Source organism: Gossypium raimondii, chromosome 10 (assembly GCF_025698545.1).
Source record: "Gossypium raimondii isolate GPD5lz chromosome 10, ASM2569854v1, whole genome shotgun sequence".
NCBI classification, from domain to species: domain Eukaryota; kingdom Viridiplantae; phylum Streptophyta; class Magnoliopsida; order Malvales; family Malvaceae; genus Gossypium; species Gossypium raimondii.
In genome coordinates this window covers 5,661,979-5,683,423 of record NC_068574.1, presented here as the reverse complement: position 1 = coordinate 5,683,423, position 21,445 = coordinate 5,661,979, and the positions used below count along the sequence as shown (strand labels likewise).

The 21,445-nt window shown below is 35.7% G+C and overlaps 2 protein-coding genes and 1 long non-coding RNA gene across 6 annotated transcripts; 1 reads left to right on the top strand and 2 right to left on the bottom strand.

Annotated features, from left to right (window-relative positions):
* Positions 1 to 5,282: 5,282 nt before the first annotated feature.
* LOC128033832 (uncharacterized) lies at positions 5,283 to 6,180 on the bottom strand. The gene is made up of 2 exons (XM_052622065.1): positions 6,012 to 6,180; positions 5,283 to 5,968 (listed from the first exon to the last, which is right to left on the bottom strand). The coding sequence occupies exons 1-2, from the start codon at positions 6,178 to 6,180 to the stop codon at positions 5,283 to 5,285; spliced, it is 855 nt and encodes a 284-aa protein (XP_052478025.1).
* Positions 6,181 to 10,516: 4,336 nt separating this feature from the next.
* LOC105776004 (uncharacterized) lies at positions 10,517 to 12,207 on the bottom strand. The gene is made up of 3 exons (XR_001127816.2): positions 12,008 to 12,207; positions 11,845 to 11,912; positions 10,517 to 10,618 (listed from the first exon to the last, which is right to left on the bottom strand). It is a non-coding gene; the product is annotated as an uncharacterized LOC105776004 (long non-coding RNA).
* Positions 12,208 to 14,104: 1,897 nt separating this feature from the next.
* LOC105776594 (inactive protein kinase SELMODRAFT_444075) lies at positions 14,105 to 20,124 on the top strand. 4 transcript variants are annotated; one of them, XM_012599335.2, is made up of 10 exons: positions 14,105 to 14,248; positions 14,975 to 15,998; positions 16,558 to 16,703; positions 16,795 to 16,889; positions 17,020 to 18,062; positions 18,249 to 18,409; positions 18,697 to 18,773; positions 18,875 to 19,022; positions 19,151 to 19,300; positions 19,680 to 20,124. In XM_012599335.2, exons 2-10 carry the CDS (start codon positions 15,818 to 15,820, stop codon positions 19,893 to 19,895), a joined length of 2,217 nt encoding a protein of 738 aa, XP_012454789.1. In that variant the 5' UTR covers positions 14,105 to 14,248; positions 14,975 to 15,817; the 3' UTR covers positions 19,896 to 20,124. The 4 variants fall into 4 exon arrangements, with proteins under 4 accessions (XP_012454789.1, XP_012454790.1, XP_012454787.1 ...); XM_012599336.2 differs by having other exon boundaries at positions 14,153 to 14,300; XM_012599333.2 differs by lacking the exon at positions 14,105 to 14,248 and adding an exon at positions 14,331 to 14,483.
* Positions 20,125 to 21,445: the final 1,321 nt, after the last annotated feature.

Below are 21,445 nucleotides of genomic sequence, written 5' to 3'. Positions count from 1 at the left end.
AAAGGTGAGCCCAACCCCGCCAAACGAGGAGTAACCGTCCGTCTCCTCCTCTTCCGGCGCGGCACAGGTAAGCTTTTCTTCTTCTTTTATTTTTTTGTCTCCCTTTATTTTTATTTATGTATGTAAAACAAAAAAAGAAGATGAAAAACAAAAAAAAAACGAAAAGAAAAGAAAGAAAAATAAAAGGATTCACCTTAAATCTTTTTTTGTTTCTATATTTCTCTGCTAATATGCGTTACAAAGGTCGAAAAAAAGAAGAAGAAAAAAAAGCCCCCTGTTTTGATGTTCGAATGGCTTTATATAGAGCCATTTTACAAATTTTTCTATTTTTTTCTTTGCTTGTTGTTGCTGCTTTCTTTATTTGTTTACTGTGTGAGCAGATTAGGCGGTGGTGAGAGTAGGTGGCCACTTGCACCGATGAAGCGACAATGGCTTAGGGTAGGCTAGGGATTTATGGCAGATTAGGGTTTCAGAAAAGTTGAAACCCTAGTTTGACAAATTATTTTTGGGCTTGTTGGGTATTTGGGCTTGGTTGGTATTTGGGTTAGACTGTTGGGTTTATTTTTGGGTCTGCTATTGGGTTATTCGGGTTTGGGTTTCTGTTTAGGTGGGTTGTTGGGTCAAAATGGGCCTGTACAGCTGCCCCTCTTTGCTCATTTTCGTGTAACGATAATAGAGCAAAGACTAAGAAAAGTCTATTTTGCCCGGCCTCACCGATTCTTGACTTGTTCTGGTGCTTCTCTTCTTTAAGTAGCTTCATCAGTCCGCTGTGTCTTGTTGCTTCGATCCACTCTACTGCACTTCAAAAAGACGAGATTTGTAGCTTCAATCCATTCTGTTGTAGCTTCAGGGGGTGAGGTTCGCAGTAAGATTCGTTATTGTTGATCTGCTCTACTACTGCTTAGGGTGACAGAATCTACAATCTTCAACCTACTCCACTACTGCTTAGGGTGATAGGACTAATGGCTTAAATCTGCTTCTCCACTGTATTGGGAAGATAATATTTACCATATTCGATCTGCTCCACTACTGCTTAGGGTGACAGAATCTACAATCTTCGACCTATTCCACTACTGCTTAGGGTGATAGGACTAATGGCTTAAATCTGCTTCTCCACTGTATTGGGAAGATAAGATTCACCATCTTCAATCTGCTCCACTACTGCTTAGGGTGACAGAATCTGCAATCTTCAACCTACTCTACTACTGCTTAGGCTGATATGACTAATGGCTTAAATCTGATTCTCCACTGTATTGGGAAGATAAGGTTCACCATCTTCGATCTGCTCCACTACTGCTTAGGGTGACAGAATCTGCAATCTTCGACCTATTCCACTACTGCTTAGGGTGATAGGACTAATGGCTTAAATCTGTTTCTCCACTGTATTGGGAAGATAAGATTCACCATCTTCGATCTGCTCCGCTGCGAAATACAGGAAGACAAGATCTGCTATCTTTGATCTCCTCTGCTGCCAAATACAAAAAGATAAGATCTGCTATCTTCATTGATCTGTTCTTTGGGGAACATGACCTGTATGTTCTATTTTATAAACCTAATTGTGCCTAGTGATTAGGATGACATGATCAGAACGAATCAAATGCTCCTAACTAGATGTATATGAATAACATTTGAATGAATGCAAAATGTCATGAAAATGATTCCTTAATGCTTAGGTTATCATCACGCAAAAGCTTATTAAGGCTTTATCACTGACGTGCTACAACGCCTTCTTGCTCCGCTAGCATATCCAAAGAAAAACTTAATCTGATTGCCCCCCACTGTGAACGTCAAAGTTTAATCCACTGAGACATAAAATGCACCATCATTCTCCCACCATAACCCAAAGGTAGAAAGATATGGCTTTTCTCAATCTTCTCCTATCGCAATTCAAGGATCTCTTTGGTCTTCTACACCATTCCCAGGGTTTCATACCAAATGCTCATGCACAATCGCAAAATTTTCTTCTCCGAGAAAATATTTTCTTATCACTTGGTGATCCTTGCTTGTTTGTTCATTGAAGCTTTGTCACCAATACGACATCTTGTCATTTTGTTCAATCAATGTTTGGACAACAAAATCTGAAAAGATAGCCTTTAACTTAGACTCTTCCTTTTTAGATATTTCACCCTTTAAACTTGGTGTTTTCTAAACAATAGTCTTGTTTCAGGTTCCTATATTATTTAGAAACTTCTAGAGTAATATGAAAAACTTTCATTGTGAAAGTATCATCATTCCAATGCAACATACTTGTAAAAAAGAATATAACGATAGATGAAATAGAATTGATTTGAGAGCAAGCTCGAAATGAATTATCAAGGGTAGCAAGAATAAAAGAGGAATCGATTGGAACACGTATCTTGAAAAAGAATAAAGTATTCCAAGAATAACAACAAATTCAATATATAAATAGTATGAAGGTTAGGTGCCCTAGATATCGCAGCTTGAACTTCTCTGTATAAACTTTCTGAAGACTTTCCTGAGTTTGACATGTGTTTAGGAGATCTACAGGACTCTGTCGATGCCCCAAGATGTCGCCTTACCCTTTCAAGTATAGTAAGATCACCACATGCCCCAATCTGATCAAAATTTGAATTGCTCTGATCACCTCATGCCCCATTCGGATCAATATTTGAGCCGCCCTTTTCGGGTTTTCAGCTCAAATCCCCTTTGGCCTAATATGCCCTTTGCGGGTTTTCCCCTTAGCCTCTCCATTTTTTATTTTTCATTTTCCATTTTCATTTTTTCTCATTTTTTCTCATTTTTTATCTTTTTTTGACTCAAAGTGCCCTTTGCAGGTTTTCACCTTGGTCCTTCCTTCTCCTTTAAACGAAGTGTTTCTTAACTGGATCTAAGTTTATAGGATTGGCAATCTCACTTAGGATCAGTGCTCCTATGAAAATGGTCTTCTTTACAACATAGGGACATTCCTGGTTTGGCATTCATTTCCCTTTAGAATCCTTCCGTTAAGGAAGAATCTTTTTTAACATCCAGCCCTCTCGTGGAATTCTCTGAGACGAGCCTATTTATTATGGGCTCATATTATTTATTTATGGTACATCTGACCCTGATAAATAGCTTTTAACCCTTTTCCTAGGGCCAACTGATCACATCGTGATTGTATCCCTCCAACAAGCAATGAGGGAATTTTAATAGGTAAAACTACCTCAATCCAGTAAACCAAAAAGAGAGGTGTTGCCCCAGTACAAATGTTCGACAAACAATGAGGGCAAATGGTAATTTCTCATGCCAGTCCTTGTTCACCTCTAGGTAATTCGGTAACAAAATGTGGTGTCTGCTTCTGAATCGATTTCAGACCTCAGTTATCATGCTATTATTTAAGTTCGATGCATTTTCCAATACCATCCTCTCTGAAATTCTGTATCGGTATATGATGACTTTGGCTCATGAAGTAGCCTCTCAAAATGAAGCAATGCCCATTAGAAGTCTTTGATAATGGTGATGTCTACCATGCCCCATTTTGCTCAAAATTTGAGTCGCCCTTTTCGGGTTTTTAACTCAGATCCACCTTTGGTCAAAGCGCCCTTTGCGGGTTTTTGCCTTGACCTCTCCTTTTTCTTTTTCTTTTTTCTTCTCTTTTTTTCCCCTTTTGACTTTGAGTTTTTCGATTTTTTTTGTTTTTGTTTTTGTTTTTTTTTGAATCTGAACTCACGGGATCAGGCAAATCCTGGTCATGCTTTTCGATCAAAATCAATATTATTCTAAAGTCTTCCACATAAGATCTTCCACTTTCATCTTGTATGCGAAAAACCTTCTTTGGTATTAGATTTCTTTCATAGAGCCTTCTGAGGTGATACTACGACAAAAAACTTTGGATCTTCCTCTTCAATTAGGATAAAATCTAACGAAAAACTTAAAGAGATGGAAGCTCAACTTCCAATGGGCAAAGCTATGATGAGTCAACGAGAAATGCATTGCCCCGGCAAAGAATTGCATCGTCCGCACTGTAAATTTCTGACATCGTGCTGTTGTGTAGGTTTTATTATAAGAATCGATGCATACCCTGGTATGATCATACAAAGTCATCTTTGAACTCTAGAGGTAACTCAACAAGGTCTTACTTCATCTCTGTGGTCAGGTCAATTCTAATATTCACCAAGCTCACAATTTCTAATGATTCCTTGAGATGTAGGATCTATTTATCCTCTTGTTCTACCATCCTTAATAAGTTTGGAGATAAGCTACGATCTATGTCATCTTCAAAGTCGTGAGATCCCTCTTAAACACATGTCTCGCTCAAAAGGAGATTCAAAGTCTATAGCATGTCATTCGTGTCGTTGATATCCAGGGACCTATTGTAGGTACAAAAGAATATATGAAGTTATGTACAATATGATTATGAATTAATGAAAGAATGATTTGGATGAAAGAATACAAGAATAAAAATAATCATTCAAGAAATGAAAGAATATTGGTTCAAAAGATCACAAAGATGCATTCCATTAAAATAATGAGCCTATTTCACAAAAAGACTTCTTGTTGCCTCTGGGCTGAAAGCAACAAGTGTGTTTTGAATATTACTCTAAGTAGGCTCTAAATACTACAGGGATTTCTTCCACAGTCCTATTGCTTAGAAAACTCCCAGCAAATATCTATCAAGGTCCTTTCTTCAGATGTGAACGTTCCCTAACTTCTTCATGCATTGTAGTCACCCCATTATCAATCATGATTGGGTAGCGGATCCCCTACTACATTTGTTCCTGACGGGTCGTCAAATTTTACGATCCTCATCTTAATAAATCTCTCAACTAATTTCTTGAACGTAGTACACTTTTCAATCGAGTGCCCCGTAATTCCCGCATGATACTCGCATTAGGCATTCATATCGTACCATTTAGGATATGGAGGTTGCATGGGTTTTAGATAAGAGGGAGATACCATATGTGCATCATATAAGTTCTGGTACAGCTCTTTATATGTCATTGGGATTGGTGTAAATTTGGGTCTTTCTTCATTTGACCTTGGAGTGGATTCCTACCTTGAAGAACCTTGATGGTTAGTGGTTATTGCTCTTGCTTGTTCCACCGTGATTGGTTTAGAATAGTTCTTGTTAAACACGCTTGCATTGTTTATCTCGTGCTCGTTCTTCATTGGGGCTGACCTCTTGGCGCTTTCTCCCGCTTCTATCTTGCCGCATCTTATGGCGTTCTCTATCATTTCTCCAGACATCACTATGTCTGAAAAGCTTTTAGTGGCACTGCCCAACATGTGATTGAGAAATGGAGCTTTCAAAGTATTGATAAAAAGCATAGTTATCTCTTTCTCTAAAAGTGGTGGTTGAACTTATGACCACTTCCCTCCATCTCTCGAGCATATTGTCTCAAGCTCTCATTAGGCTTCTTTTCCATGTTTTGCAATACAATTCGATCGGGTGCTATATCCATCACATGTCTATACTGCTTCATAAAGGCCTGCGCCAAATCTTTCCATGAATGAATGTTGGCCCGACTTAATTGGTTGTACCATCTAGCCGCTGAGCCGATCAAACTGTCATGGAAGCAATGAATCAACAATAGATCATTGTTGATGTATCCCGTCATCCTCCTACAAAACATAGTGATATGGGCTTCGGGGCAACTGGTCCCGTTGTACCTCTCAAATTCCGGCATTTTAAATTTGGGAGGGAGCACCAGATCAGGTACCAGGCTCAAATCTTTAGCGTCCATTCCTCGATGGTAATCGACATTTTCCATGGCTTGAAACTTCTCCTCTAACCATTTACATCGGTCTTCTAATTGTTTTGGCAGGTCTACTCTTGTCTTCTCTATTTCTACTGCATCGTCGAGATCCAGAACTACGGGATTAATAGGATTATCCCCGAGATTGAAACCCGAACCTGTTGGGAAGTTCATCGATGCTGGGGAACCAACTTGGTATTGGGATCTAATGGTGACAGGTACCCTCTGTAGGTACACCCCTGGTTGCGTCTGGACATTAGTTGGGGCGAAACCTGGAGGGTAGGCAGGGTCTTCGTGATCATCCCCAGAATTTACCATGGGCTCTTCCCTTATCGTGCCCCCCCAAATTGCTAACAGCTTTTAATTGATTCAATAATTCTCTTTGGGATGCTTCCATATCTTGCTGCAGTTTGGCTAGTTTTTCCTGCATCTGAGCTTGCATCTGTTCTTGCAATTGCTCTAATTTCTCTAGTCTTTGATCCATTTCTTTGGTTCTCCGGCGAGTACCGTAATGATATCTAGTTGACAGATTTTTGTTGATTTTCAGGGTAACTGAAATAATTTTACCTAATTAGGGTCACTTTGTGAAAATTTAATGCATATGATGCAATGCAATGAAAATGCATGAAATGAATGCAAAAAGAGACGTTAATTCTTGGTTCAATTATATTAGAACAACTTTACTAGAAAACAAATCTCTTTACATAAAGTGGATATATATACGGTTTTTTTTTTGCCCTCATAGGCAGAGACATTCGATCCTCTTCTTCATTCGAGCGTTAAGATGAATCTCATGAACTCTTCAAAAGGGAGTATCTTCTATCTCCTTTTCGCTCGATCCGGGCCGTGACTCGTTGCTCATTCATCCTCGTGATGCTTATTGGCTTCTTTTTAAGAAAGTTCAGCTGCTCTCGAATAATCTTTGTCACCTTGAATCCTCGGGCAACGGAACAATAGTTATGTTGTCCTCTATTAAGTTATCATTCTTCTCTTGTGGTGTTTTCTCAGAACATATTCGGGCAACCGTATTATTTTCCACTTTATCAAAAGACCCATTTTCTTATGACAAGCTCTCTATTTAACAACCGAACCTGAATCAACACCTCTTTATGATAAAAATGCAATGCAATCATCAAAAAAGGAAAATAGGTTAGTACAAAGCAAAAGCAAGCAAAAATAAATAGAACCCCTATTCGGGTGAATACTAGGGGTTCGAAGTGGTTTTACCTAGGGTGGGCTCCTAAGGTTCACTACATGAGGTTTGGTTCTAAAGCAAAGGTACTCGAACCGGCAGATTCCTCGATCTTCACCCATTATAGGCTCATACGGACCGAGTTCGGTTCAGGGGAATACATTTCCCTATGGCTGCACGGAGATGAAAATCTCACGAAGACATAGGTACGGATGTATCCCGAAAGCGATCCACTATCCTGCACGGAGGTGAAAACCTCACGAAGGACTAGCTTCTCACTCCCACTTAAAAAGTGTGACCAACGGTCATGCAATGCAATGCAGAAAGATATAAAAATTTAAAATACAAAACATGATAAAAACTATAACTCAAAACAAATGAAATGCAATGAGCGGATCGTATATTTAAATCAAATTTTCAACTTTCGACAAAAAGACAAGAAATAATCAACTCGTGGCTTGACTCTCTTATTTAACGTCCCCAGTGGAGTCGCCAAGCTGTTGACACCATTTTTTTGATGAAAAACGGGGTCAACTTGGGTTTTGAAAAATGAAACGAAAACGGGAGTCGCCACCAATCCTTTTTTATGAGGTGTGATTGGATCACCTCGAAAAGTGGTTGTTTTTAATAAACAGTTTGATTTTATTAAAACAACAAGTTTGGTCTACGAAATCTAGAAAAACGGGTTCGGGAGTCGATTACGTACGAGGAAGGATTAGCACCCTCGTAACGCCCAGAAATTGGTACCTAGTTGATTAGTCAATGTCTTAATGTCGAAAATTAGAAAATTTAAAAATATTTAAAATACGATCCTTTGTCTTAAAATGACTTGTATAAAATAGGTTGCTTGTATAAAAAAACTCCTACGATAAAAATTAAAAAAAGGATATTCAATTATTCGAATTAGATGAGGAAATCGCAACCCAATACGTTAGGGCACCATTTCTCAACATTCTAAACATTGAATATTGCCTTGGTTGTTTTTAAGAAAATCCTCATCTCGAAAAAAAACGTGTCACATCCAATGCGTTAGGACACGACATATTGAGTTCCCAATAATGAGCTTTTATTTATTTATTTTTAAAAAAGTAACCTCGATTATTTAGATTCAACAAAGAAAATCGGAACCCAATACGTTAGGGCTCGATTCTCTCGAAGATCCCAAATACCGAGTGTTGCTTTTATTTTGAAATTTTTGTTCTTGATAAATTCGAGTAAAATGGATGTAAAATAATGATAATGATGTCAATGTAAATAAAATGATACAAGTAAAACAATAAATAATAAAAACAATCATACGGGCAAGGTAACAAATAATTAGGAACTAAAGTAAGAAAACAAACAATAATAAACATGCAAAATAAATGAGCAAAATTAACAACATGATGCAAATATAAAATATATAAACACACACACACACACACATATATATATATATAAAACAATGAGAATATGAAAAACATGTGTATGTGTACATATTTCGGAATTATTGTACATTAAAAATTATGTAAGTGTATGTACATACATATATACATATATAATAATCATTAAACATATAAAAGTATATATGTGTAAGTATATATTAGTCATAAAATGTAAAGAACATATACAAGGTATATTTTGAAAGTATAAAGTATATGTAGCGTATATATAGATATATAGATACTTTTATAAATTATAAAATAGATAAAATATGAGTATTTATATGTATTGAATAAATTATATAAGATATATATATGCACTTATATAATAATAATGATAATATAATAGGAAATGTAGAAACAATAATAATAATAACATTAATAATAATAGCAATAAACCAATGAACTAAATAATAATAATAAAGGGACTAAGTCGAAATGAAAACAAAATACTGGGCGATATTGCAAAAATAAAAAAACTAAAAGGACCAAATTGTGACGCGCACTGAAAGAGGGGGGACCAAAATAGTAAATATACCGAAGCCATCAAAACGCAGCGTAGCAATAGACTAAATTGAAGCAAAAATAAAACTTTGTGGCCAAATTAAAAATAAGAGGAAATAGCGAAATAGGACCAAATTGAAGCACGCCACAAATCGGAGGGACTGCGCGCGTAAATAGCCCAAAGATTAAAAACACGCGGATCCTTCGGGTCGGATCGGGTCGACGCGCGGATCCCTTTACCCAAAACGGTGCCGTTTTAAAATTAATATAAATACTAAAAAAACCTAAAAAAAAGTTTAAAAACCATTTTTCTTAAAAAAAAACAGAGAGAAGCTCTCTCTCCCTCATTCTCTCTGGCTAAGGGGCCGGTCTAGGGCTCCGGCGAACCTCCGCCGAGGCGTCACCGCGTGTGGCGGCTGGAGGTTCAAAATGGAACATTTCCGGTTCCTTTTTGAAGCCGAAGGCCTCTTAAACATGGATCCAACGCCGAATCTTGTGAAAGGTGAGCCCAACCCCGCCAAACGAGGAGTAACCGTCCGTCTCCTCCTCCTCCGGCGCGGCACAGATAAGCTTTTCTTCTTCTTTTATTTTTTCGTTTCCCTTTATTTTTATTTATGTATGTAAAACGAAAAAAGAAGAAGATGAAAAACGAAAAAAAAACGAAAAGAAAAGAAAGAAAAATAAAAGGATTCACCTTAAATCTTTTTTTGTTTCTATATTTCTCTGCTAATATGCGTTACAAAGGTCGAAAAAAAGAAGAAGGAAAAAAAGCCCCCTGTTTTGATGTTCGAATGGCTTTATATAGAGCCATTTTACAAATTTTTCTATTTTTTTCTTTGCTTGTTGTTGCTGCTTTCTTTATTTGTTTACAGGTGAGCAGTTAGGCGGTGGCAGAGAGTAGGTGGCCACTTGCACTGATGAAGCGACGGCGGCGGCGCTAGGGCAGGCTAGGGACGGCGGCAGTACTAGGGTTTCAGAAAAGTTGAAACCCTAATTTGACAAATTATTTTTGGGCTTGTTGGGTATTTGGGCTTGGTTGGTATTTGGGTTAGGCTGTTGGGTTTATTTTTGGGTCTGCTATTGGGTTATTCGGGTTTGGGTTTCTGTTTAGGTGGGTTGTTGGGTTGTTGGGTCAAAATGGGCCTGTACAGTCAGCAAACACGACTCAAACCCAACGTGCACTTTTTGACTTGAAATCGAGTTAACTTTAAGGGATGAATTGTCAATCCCGATTCTTAGGAAAAATGTGAATATCAATTGGAAGGATTTTTAGTACAGATACGTATCTCACGATTCCCGACTGGGAAGAACACCGGCCTAAAGCTAAGATGGAATTTAATGGAACATAGATTTAATCATATTTCATAGGTTTTGAAAGGTGATTTGATGATAATAGAGGAAGTTGGGAAAGGCAAGGACTTGAAAGGTAATTAAACAAATTCTGAAAGAACAAAGAAATGAGAATAAAAGTAACAAATGCTAATCACACCCAATTTTGGAAGAAAAACTCTTTAATTCCAAATGACAATCAAAATGTGAAATATATTGTGTCTTTCCTAGGTATATTAAAATCCTATTTATATACATGATATTTACTAATTTTGGCTTTAAACACTTCAACATATAATTAAAATTTAATTAAAATTAAAATTAGATTTTTTTCTAATTTTGGCTTTTACAAAGTCAAAAGAATCTGATGAGTCCTTGGCTTGTTCCACATTTTTTATTCGGCCTCACTTTATTAACTGTGTTTCAATTTGGTCCTTTTCTGCTCGTTTTTTACTCATAGCATCCCAATTGCATCCCTGACAAGATTAAAACATAAAAACACTAATTCAGCTGGGATCAATTCAAAAATTAACCGAATTAAATACAAAAAGTCATGCAAATTAACATATCATTGTCTTTTTTAAAATCACGATAATTTGGTAAAATACCGATACTATGGTATCGTTACTTTTTTCCAGAAAGTAAAAAATCTCATATTTTAGTACTTTTCCATGCTCAAACCATAACCAAACTCAAATGGTGCCTTAGGCACACTTTCAACTTGCATAATACCAATTCAAAACATACCAAAAGCTACAATTCACCATTCCTCAATCAACAATATCAACATGTCTCATTTTGACATTTACATCACAACAACTAAACTTTTATCTAACAATTCATACCAAGTTCAATTATTATCCAAACATATGATTGACCATTCACAAGTCAATCAAGCCATTGATCATGAAATAGGTACCTTGCCAAACATTTCAACCTATGAAATCACCAATCATTCAAATTTGTGATATTACTCAATTACATCATCCAACTCAACCATTTCACTATCAAGATGACCATTTATATCCTTCAACAATAGCTAACATATTGCCAAAATGCACATTTTCATACACAACATATATTTAACCATTCAAGTTAAACACCATTTAGGGTTCAAAACTATCATCATTCAAGATAAACACAAGATAAACATGCCACATAACCAAGTCCAGAACGGTTAAAAGACTATTGAATCAAGGGCTAGATAGTTTGAGCTCCGAGATGATCTGATCGACGTGTTTCACAAAATAAACATTACAGAAACCGAAAGGAAACAAAGTAAGCATTTTGAATGCTTAGTAAATTCATAGGTTTTAAATATAAATTTACATCATTTTGTAATTAAACATATTAAACAACTTAGCTTGGTAAAGTTTGCCTAAACATATCCACACATAATAATAAGGTGAGTTTATCATATAATCACATCATATACTAATTCAATCATGTATCAATTCAATTCAATTCAATCACACCAGTTATCTGAGCTAAATGTACATATATACACATATCAGGTTACTCGTTCAAGTTAATATAGACACCAGTTGCTCGCCTAAACTAATAATATAAACACATATCAGGTTATCCATGAGGACTAAACCTTTAAAATGATATCAAACTACTCGTCCAAGTTATGCCTAATTTATAAATTAAAAATTAAAATAAATTTTTTATAAAATGAGAAGACAAAAAATCATTATACCTAATTTATCACTATTTTCCGTGGATGAGCTCCAGCCTCCAAAACCGAGACTGTTAAGAGAACTGTTCCTGAATGGCGGAAATACAAGTAATGTAGGTGTTACAATAGGGATAAATATCGTTAAAACGGAAGTTAAAGAAAAGTTATTATAAAAGTTGAAAACCATGTAGAAAAAATGAAAGAGGCAGCTGATCCGGTGAAAGTGGTCCAGTTGAGTGTTCAGCCGGTCCATCAAAGTCTCGATGCTATATGATAAGGCGACAGTAGACAGCTCGGGAACCTGAATTGACCTGTGATTGGCCGCTGCCCTGCGCCGCCTAATTTTCACCCTTCTGCAAATCCCGAGTGGACTCAATTTATCAATCGCTGCAACCTTTTCTCTTCTCTGCCGTGAATCGCAGCCAAACTTTACACTTTTAATATTTTATCTCTTTCTTTCTTTATTTTTAATAATTAAAATTCAATAATTAATACAATCAAAACACTTTTGTTGGATTCCATTATACTATAAATTAAAAATAGAAAAAAATTGCTAACCTGATTACCACGTTTTTTAAATATGATATTATAAAGTTTTAAATTCCGAGTGTAGGTGATATTCCTTCTATTTCATCCGTCTATTATAATTAGCTTTGTTTTTATTTGGTTCTTTATTTTTATATTAAAATATTTTTTAATATTTTACATTTACTTCAATAAAATGTCTTTTAAATATTTTTTATAAATAATTCTATAAATTACTTAAACTAACTTAAACAGAAAATATTATATATTAAATAAAAACATAATTCGGTTTAAGTTTTGGATCGGTTTTCAGTTTTTCTTGTGTACCACTAGATATGATTGTTTTGCACTAATGGAAAGAAGTAGACCAAAAAAAGTAGAATGAAAGTTGATTTTTTTTTAACTTACTCATGTTGAGGCAAGTTGTGTTGATAATACCTATTGTAATCTATTAGTTATTGTGTTGATATGTTGAAGATACTAGAATCCTCATATCAATGTGAGATGAGTGATAGAGTGTACTGTGGATTAAAGATATTCATAGGAAAATCAAATATTTTTGTGTTTTTATTTGCCCAATTTTTACTATGCCAAATCATAGTCATCTTTATAGCCAAACACTTCCCTTAACTCATATTTCACATGACTTTACATTATCCTATTGATTTTTTTAATTTAAAACATCCATCAGTGCATATACTTTTGAATATTTAGAATTTAGTCATTGTACTTTTAATTTTAGAAATTTGGTTCATTTACTTTTTACATTTCAAAATTCAAATATAATTGTTAACATTTTTACAATTTTTTGTTAAATTAAATCATGGCATCGTCCTTTTTAAGTTACATAGTTAACAAATGAGTATTTTTTAATTTCAAATTTAACAAAAAATTAAAAATATTAACAATTGGACTTGAATTTTAAAATCTGAAAAGTGAAGAGACTGAATTCTTAGAAATAGAAGTACAAGGACTAAAATTCAGATTTCCAAAAGGAGAGAGACTTATGGCATATTTTAACCCTCTTGAAATTGAAACTAAAAGGACTGAATTTCAAATGTAGGAAAAGTAATGGAGTTGGAGCATAATAAATTGTTGTCTTGTTTTCCTAAAGATGGCGCCTCCTATCTTTCAAAACTGGACACAAAAATATAAAAATGTCGTTAACGTAACCGAATCCTCTTCCTCACCTCGAAATTCCACCCAACTTCAAGGGTAATCTCGTAACACCAGTATACTTTTTCATCACTGTTCAATTTCCCACCGTACGTGTCCCTGTTAACTACAGGGTTAAATAAAACACTGATTTTTTACGGTCAAATTCTGGCATTAATCCTTATAGATTTAGTTTCTATTTTTTAATATGATCACTTTTAGTCAATGAGTTAAATTTACATTTTTATATTTTTCAAATTTTAAAATTCCATTGTTAAATTTATTTGGTTATCAGTCTTGCACCATGGGAAAAATTGTAAATTTATTAAATTTAATTATTTTTAATATCTATTTTTATTTGAATTTTAATGTTTCAATATTGACGCAAATGATTAAATCTATTAATTGATTTTTAAAAGTATTATGTGAAAATAATATCAGATTTTAAAAGTTGCAGAATAAACAACTATTATTTCAAAAACATTAAAAATGATGAAATTAAAGTATAAGGATTAAATTCAAAACATACACGTGTTACAGGGATTAATAACAGAATTGAACCTATCTATTCAAGTAGAGAGACACAACACCGCTTTCAGTGGCCAAAGATTGTTCTTTAAAAATAGTTATAATATAACTCTAAAATATATCCATTTTCTTACCCTTCTTTTCTTGTTTTGAAATGAAAAATTTCAGAGCATAAAAATTAGTGTGATGTTAAAGAAGAAGGAAGAATTAGTGTGAGGTAAAATAAATACTCCAATTTTAAACGCAAACAAACGAGTAACTGTGTCTGGGTACGAAAATCTTTTGTTTCCCACTTTTTTTTTTCCTTTATATATTTTCTTCAACAAAGTTAGTGCTTTTTTTTTTCTTTGTTCTTTTTTTCAAATGAAAGAGGCTTCCCTTTTGTCAACGGGCGTCTGGGTTTTTGTTTAAAAACAAATTATATGGGGTTTGAATTGTTAGAAAGCTAGCTGGTAATGTTTGGTTCCGTATATCTTCGTCTTTTATATTTTAAAAAATATTTTTTTATGTCAGTTGTTTATTTTGTCTGCTTTGTTGTTTAGTTAATGAGAAGATTGATGAACTTCGATTATTAAAATCAAGGGAACGTTTGGGCTTACGGGATCTTTATTATTTTTTTCTGGTTCAAAGAGTTGCAGGGGATCTGATTTTTTTTTTTTTGTGGTTTGTCGTTATGGGTTTTGTTTATTGACAAGAAATGAAAGGGAAAAAGAAAAACTATGTAGTTAGTTGGTAATTCTGGTTGTTCTTGTTGTTTTCTTGCATTTTCAAGCCAAACAAGCATATGACATCCGTGTTTTTCTTCTTCATTTCAATGTATGTTTATGTTTTGAAGTACTGATCTCTATATATTTTGTACAATTTTGCTGGATTTGAACTTTGTGGCTTGAATTTGAGGTTTAAAAAGGGTGGTGCTTCTTTTTCTTTTTTTTTCTTTTTACAGTTTCTGTGAGGCTCTTTGCTAGTTGTTGAGGATTCGACAATCAAATCCACCTACTAGAAAGCTGCTGCCTGGCTACAGAGACGATTTTCTTGTCATTCATCGTGATTTGATAATCTTTGTATGGAGACTTACACAAAAGAATCGAAGAGCTGAATTTTTGTTCTGTTTCCATAATGAATTGAACAAGAAAAAAAAAACAGGCTGGGAAAACTGATCTTTGGATCTAAAATTTCACAGCTCATTTTGTTTTCTTGTTTTTATGACTTTCACTGTTTTGACCCCGAGGATTGGACCCTTTCCAAGATAAAAAAGGGCAAAGCTAGTTGTGTTGATTAGATGTATCGAGGTTCACTTTTAGGGGTAGCTGTCCTTTTTGCGGTCAAACAATGGCTGTCTTCTCAATCCAGTGCCTAATTTAACCTGAAGGACTTAGTTTCTTGTTTTAAGTGACTAGAGGCTAGCTAGATCTTGAAATTTGCAGTCACCTGTGGAATTTTCTTACAAATTTCACAACAAGGTGAAACTATGTTGGGTTTACTTTTTCATTGGGTAGTGAGGAATTCTGAGGGGTTAATGTGAATAAGTGAAAAGGGTCTTGTACTAGATGCTGGTATCTCTCTGTCTCTCTGCAGATTATCTGGAATTGCATAGTTAGCAATGTCGGTACATGTCCTAGAAGCCAGTATGGTGGGGGCAGATAAATAATGCAAAAATTTTGTTTTGTTTGTGTCTTTTTAAGCTGTGTTATCTTGGCTTCTACAATGATCATTGGTTTTTAAGATAGGCTTTTTTAGAGTTGAATCTGTTAAGTGAGGCAAGTTTTGAAGAAATTCTTGGTGCCAAATGAGTCGAGAACAGAAGGGAAAACAGGAAAAAGGTGGCTCAAATGTAGCTGAGAAAGTTGTGGTTGCTGTTAAGGCATCCAAAGAAATTCCCAAGACTGCACTTGTCTGGGCTTTGACTCATGTTGTTCAACCTGGAGATTGCATTACGTTACTTGTTGTTGTTCCTTCACCTAGCTCAGGTACTATTCTCTTGTTTTTCATTGGTTTTGACTCTACCTGTGACATTTTGTGCATTGGATTACTGTTCATGTTAATATCAATTAGTGTTATTTACTTCTTCATCTTTTTAAACATTGATTAATTACTGTTTCTGGTCTGGAGAAGTCAGGTTATACTGACAAGTTGCTTAACCCATCTTATGCTTATTGTTATTATAGCGGTTTACTTGAATAAATTCAAGTTAGCGGTGAAGAAATTTTGTGCTTAAAGCTATTGTTTATCTGTTTTATATTTTCATTTAGGTGCCCATCCTGGAACTTGTTTTGAAATAATGGATGATGACACTTATAGTATCTGTGCTCTGAAACTCTTTGCTGATTGCTGTATAAAATACCATCATCTGGACTTTGTTTTCCAGTTTCTAACTTAGCAGATACTTTTCAAATTGTTTTTGTTTTCAGGTGTTAAGTTATTTTGTGGCATAAACAAGTTTAATCAAGGCTTAAAAGGGTCATAATTAGAAATGATTAAGGTGACTAATGGATCCCTACTTGCTGGTTAAATGGTATACTGTTTCAGGTAGAAGATGGGGTTTCCCAAGATTTGCTGGGGACTGCGCCAGTCGGAAGTCTCAATTAGGATCAAGTTCAGAGCAGAAATCTGATATCACTGATTCCTGCTCCCAAATGATCCTCCAACTTCATGATGTTTATGATCCAAACAAGGTAAATACCATGCTCTGGGTGCTTGAGTAGATTACTGTTTCATCTAAATGTCTTCACCTGCTAATGCTTTGTTTCCCGTCTAATTGCACAGATTAATGTCAAGATAAAAATTGTTTCTGGATCGCCATGTGGAGCGGTAGCTGCTGAGGCCAAGCGAGCCCTAGCTAGTTGGGTTGTATTGGACAAGTAACATCCTATTTCCTTTATTTCATTTTGCTTTTCTTTTTCCCACGTTTCTATTGTGTTCGATCTAAGAGGGTATGTGCTCACATTTCGAAATCCCGATCCTTTTTTCTTTGTTTCTTGGATTTTTTAGGCAGCTTAAACATGAGGAAAAACGGTGCATAGAGGAGTTGCAATGCAACATTGTGGTTATGAAGAATTCACAGGCTAAAGTTCTCCGCTTAAATTTGGTTGGGTCACCTGAGAAGGAAGCTGAAGCTTCTTCTCAATTAAATTCTGGGAGAGATGAAGCTTCTGAAAAGTATCCCCAAAACAAAGATACATCATCTGGTTCTATTAGAGGGCCAGTTGTCACTCCAACTAGTAGTCCAGAGCTCGGGACACCATTTACTGCTACTGAAGCAGGAACTTCTTCAGTGTCAAGCTCTGATCTGGGCACTTCTCCTTTTTTCAACTCAGCAGGGAATGGAGACCTGAAGAAGGATGAATCATTGGTCATTAAAGAAATTCAGGATCTTGATGAATCTGGTTCAGACCCCGAGAGTGAAAATTTATCCTTATCTTCAACAAGTTTAAGGTTCCAACCATGGATAACAGAGTATCTTACTTCTCAGCATCAATCCTCACGACACCTGGAAGAAACTTCAGTTAGAGCTCATGACGGGGTTCAAGCTTCAACAACAAAAGCCTTGCTGGAGAAATTTTCGAAACTTGATAGAGAAGCAGGCATTGGAATATCAAGCTTTAGGAGTGATTCTGAATTTAGTGGAAATGTGAGGGAAGCAGTTTCATTATCGAGAAATGCCCCACCTGGCCCTCCTCCATTGTGTTCAATATGTCAGCATAAGGCCCCGGTATTTGGGAAACCACCGAGGTGGTTTACCTATGCTGAATTGGAGCTTGCAACTGGTGGATTTTCACAAGCTAATTTCTTGGCTGAGGGTGGGTTTGGATCCGTTCATAGAGGACTTCTCCCAGATGGTCAGGCAATTGCAGTGAAGCAACACAAATTGGCTAGTTCTCAAGGAGATCTTGAGTTTTGCTCAGAGGTGGAAGTCCTGAGCTGTGCTCAGCACAGGAATGTTGTTATGCTGATTGGGTTCTGTATTGAGGATAGAAGGCGACTGCTGGTTTATGAGTACATATGCAATGGATCCCTAGATTCTCATCTATATGGTATTTCTTTCTTTTAAGTATAAAATCTTTATGCTGATATAATGCAAATATGATAACTTGATACGGTCATCATGTATGGCGTCTTACAAGGGATTTGCTGTGATGGCTTTTAGACTTGAAAGAGCTTGCTATCTTTGTTTATTGGAATTGTGTTTTTGACTGTACCATCAATTTGATGTCTTCTAGGGCGTCATCGGGAACCTTTAGAATGGTCTGCACGGCAAAAGATTGCAGTAGGAGCTGCTAGAGGTCTGAGATACCTTCATGAAGAATGCAGAGTTGGCTGCATTGTGCACCGTGACATGCGGCCGAACAACATTCTCATCACCCATGATTTTGAACCTTTGGTATGTGAACTTCTAACTCTCCTGCAAGGTTTTGAATTTGGTATTTACAAGCTAAAAGATATTTATTTCTCATTTCTTGCATTGACGCTAAGGAGAATCCTTTACATCTTTTCTAGTAAAATAATTTTTTCATGGAATTTATTTTTGCAATATAAGTATTACTTCCTATCTTATTACCTTCAAAATTTTTAAGTAGTCAATAGAAGGCATTCGAGTATATGAACTTTTTTGTAGTTTCCTTGAATAGTTGTATCATTAGGTGTTCATTCAGGTTTTGTTTTTAATAGGTTGGTGATTTTGGCCTTGCAAGATGGCAGCCTGATGGTGATACTGGTGTGGAAACAAGAGTGATTGGAACATTCGGGTAATCTTCAATGACAACCTTCTTTTTCCTCCTTGTTTTTTACAATTTACCTTCCCTATATGTAATTGCAGAATTCAATAATGGTTTATGCTGCGGTGTAGGTATTTGGCACCAGAGTATGCTCAAAGTGGACAAATCACAGAAAAGGCAGATGTCTATTCCTTCGGAGTGGTGTTAATTGAACTGGTTACTGGACGGAAAGCTGTGGACCTTAATAGGCCAAAGGGCCAACAATGTCTAACCGAATGGGTATTTTCCGAACTCTGCTTTTATATGCTAGTCTTTATTCCTATATACATGGTGCCATCATATGAATGAAGGTCCAAAACAAGTTTTTGCCAGTTTACATATTGTGCTGATTTAATGATCTGGAATAGGCACGCCCACTTTTGGAAGAATACGCCATAGATGAACTGGTGGACCCCAGATTGGAAGATCGCTATTCCGAACATGAGGTATATTGCATGCTTCATGCTGCATCATTATGCGTAAGGCGAGATCCTCAGTCTAGGCCGCGCATGTCACAGGTAATGAGAAACTTTGAGACTACATATTTCACCTGCAATATGCTGTTTTCTTAGTGTTATGTATAAGATCCTAATTGCCTTAAAATCGATGTGAACTCAATGCAACATGGTTTTACTTTCGAAGTTGTAATGAAAATGTTTATTTGGAAAAAACAATTGTGTCTGATTTCTTTATATCTTTAGTGGTATATTTTCCCATTAAAATTTCGGAATGGAAGACAAATGGTTAGATATCAGATTATGTGCCTAGAGAATGTAATTGATTGGAAGCGAGGCCTTTGGGTTTAGGAAATATCTCCTTTGTCAAGTTATTAACTTTGAAGTCACTAAGTAAGATTTAGAAAATTCTGCTGATTGGTTGAATGTGCTTTTGGAACAGGTGCTCCGCATACTGGAAGGTGATGTGCTCATGAACACCAATTACACGTCGCCAGGGTATGATGTTGGTAACCGTAGTGGCCGGTTCTGGGCAGAGCAACAACGGAGCTACAGTGGACCGCTCACGAGTGATTCATTAGATGAGTTCAGTGGAAAGCTCTCCCTCGACGGAGCAAGGCCAAGAACAAGGAGGACTTCATGCGAAGATCATTTGTAAAAGGCTCATTTACCAGGTTTATTTGCGCGCATGGTGCGCTATATTTTGTTTTGTATTGTTTTCCTTCATTGCCAGGTTAGATTCTGCTTCTGTATAGTAAGTAGGAGTATTGGAAGCAAGGTTTCAATTAGGGTTTTTGTAATTCTTTTTGGAATGGCCAGTTTCAAAAGCTATGGTGAATATGCCTCTGCTAATTAAATCAATCAATCAGCTTTGAGAGATTTGGTTCTTTCCCTCTCTTTTAGTACTAATGGAGCAATTTATTTATTTGATAATTGGGTCAAATAAGTAAATTAAATTAATACAGTATTAATGAAAAAATATTGAACATATGGTTTAAACTTAAAACCTCTTTCACATGTATGAGATTTTGTTTGATAGTGCAAAGGCGGGGGGAGGGACCAGTTTGCCTTTGTGTTTTGACAGTTCATGGTAAAATGACAGTGGTTTTACTTTTTCCCATAACTTGATATATTTTTGTTAAAAGACTGAAGCTGGCAAAGCCGACAAAAAATATGGACTGTAATTTTGTCTTTTGCATTAAGAAACCAACAGAAGTCAGGGCCAAAAAAGGGGAAAAAATCATGGGATTTTAAAGTTATCCAAGCAGATGGTGAAACATCCTTATCATGTTACCAGTAAAAAAGATTTTTGTTTTGCTTCAATTTCAATTTCAATTTCAAACTTCTGAAAGAAAGTGTCCTTTCTTTTTTGGTTTCTTCAATGAAACATAAAAATCAACCCTGGCATTGCATGTTTCTCTCATTATGACAAGTCTGAAAGTTGCAGAGGACGTATTATCGGGAAAGTAAATGTTTTTATGGGTGCTTCGACACAAGTGAAGGTAATGGAGATGGTTGGGTTTGATGTTACCTCTGTAACATAACTTCGATGATGATCAAAGGTACATTTGTTTTTTTGTTTTCTACTGGCCTGGTTTTAAACATCTATGTTTTGTTTTTGTGAAAAACTTGGCCTTCTCATAAATTTCAGTGTAGGGTTAACTACCCCCTATTACCTGATGAATGGATCAAAGCCACTTACCAACAGTCGCCTGTTTGTTTTCATCTCAATGCCATATCCGTATGTTCCCAACGCTATGGACGGCACGGTGAATTGTGGAGTTTAGGGTTCACATGTAATATATGTTGAAACTTCATTTTTATTAAATTATCCCTGTTTGCATTATATATGAAGATTCCTAATCCTCCTGTATTTTGATCTCGTGCTGATGAAGGGTAAACTAGTCCTTAGTACTTCAAATGAAACGGGTTAAATAGTCATTTCATTAAAATTTCCTTCCATTTTTGTCACTAAGGTGTGATATGCCATTTTCATTTTCTTTTTGGTGTAAATGAGGAGGAAATAACTGATGATTAGGATAAAAACAAATATTTTATACCCAATTGGGTAAATGGATAATGAGTAAGTGGGTAACGAATTTAATAAATAATTTATGAACAATTTTTTGTGCTAATCATAATTTATCATAATTACACCAAAAATGTATATATCAAAATGCCACATCAACACTTAAGGGGTAAAGATTG

What these genes read in the sequence shown, in the direction of transcription:
- LOC128033832 (XM_052622065.1), bottom strand. Translation starts at nt 6,180, where the DNA reads ATGGATCAAAGACTAGAGAAATTAGAGCAATTGCAAGAACAGATGCAA. An exon ending in CGATAAGGGAAGAGCCCATG is followed by an intron (nt 5,969 to 6,011) that starts GTAAATTCTGGG and finishes CCTACCCTCCAG; the next exon opens with GTTTCGCCCCAACTAATGTC.
- LOC105776594 (XM_012599335.2), top strand. Translation starts at nt 15,818, where the DNA reads ATGAGTCGAGAACAGAAGGGAAAACAGGAAAAAGGTGGCTCAAATGTA. An exon ending in AGTTGGGTTGTATTGGACAA is followed by an intron (nt 16,890 to 17,019) that starts GTAACATCCTAT and finishes TGGATTTTTTAG; the next exon opens with GCAGCTTAAACATGAGGAAA. An exon ending in AACAATGTCTAACCGAATGG is followed by an intron (nt 19,023 to 19,150) that starts GTATTTTCCGAA and finishes GATCTGGAATAG; the next exon opens with GCACGCCCACTTTTGGAAGA.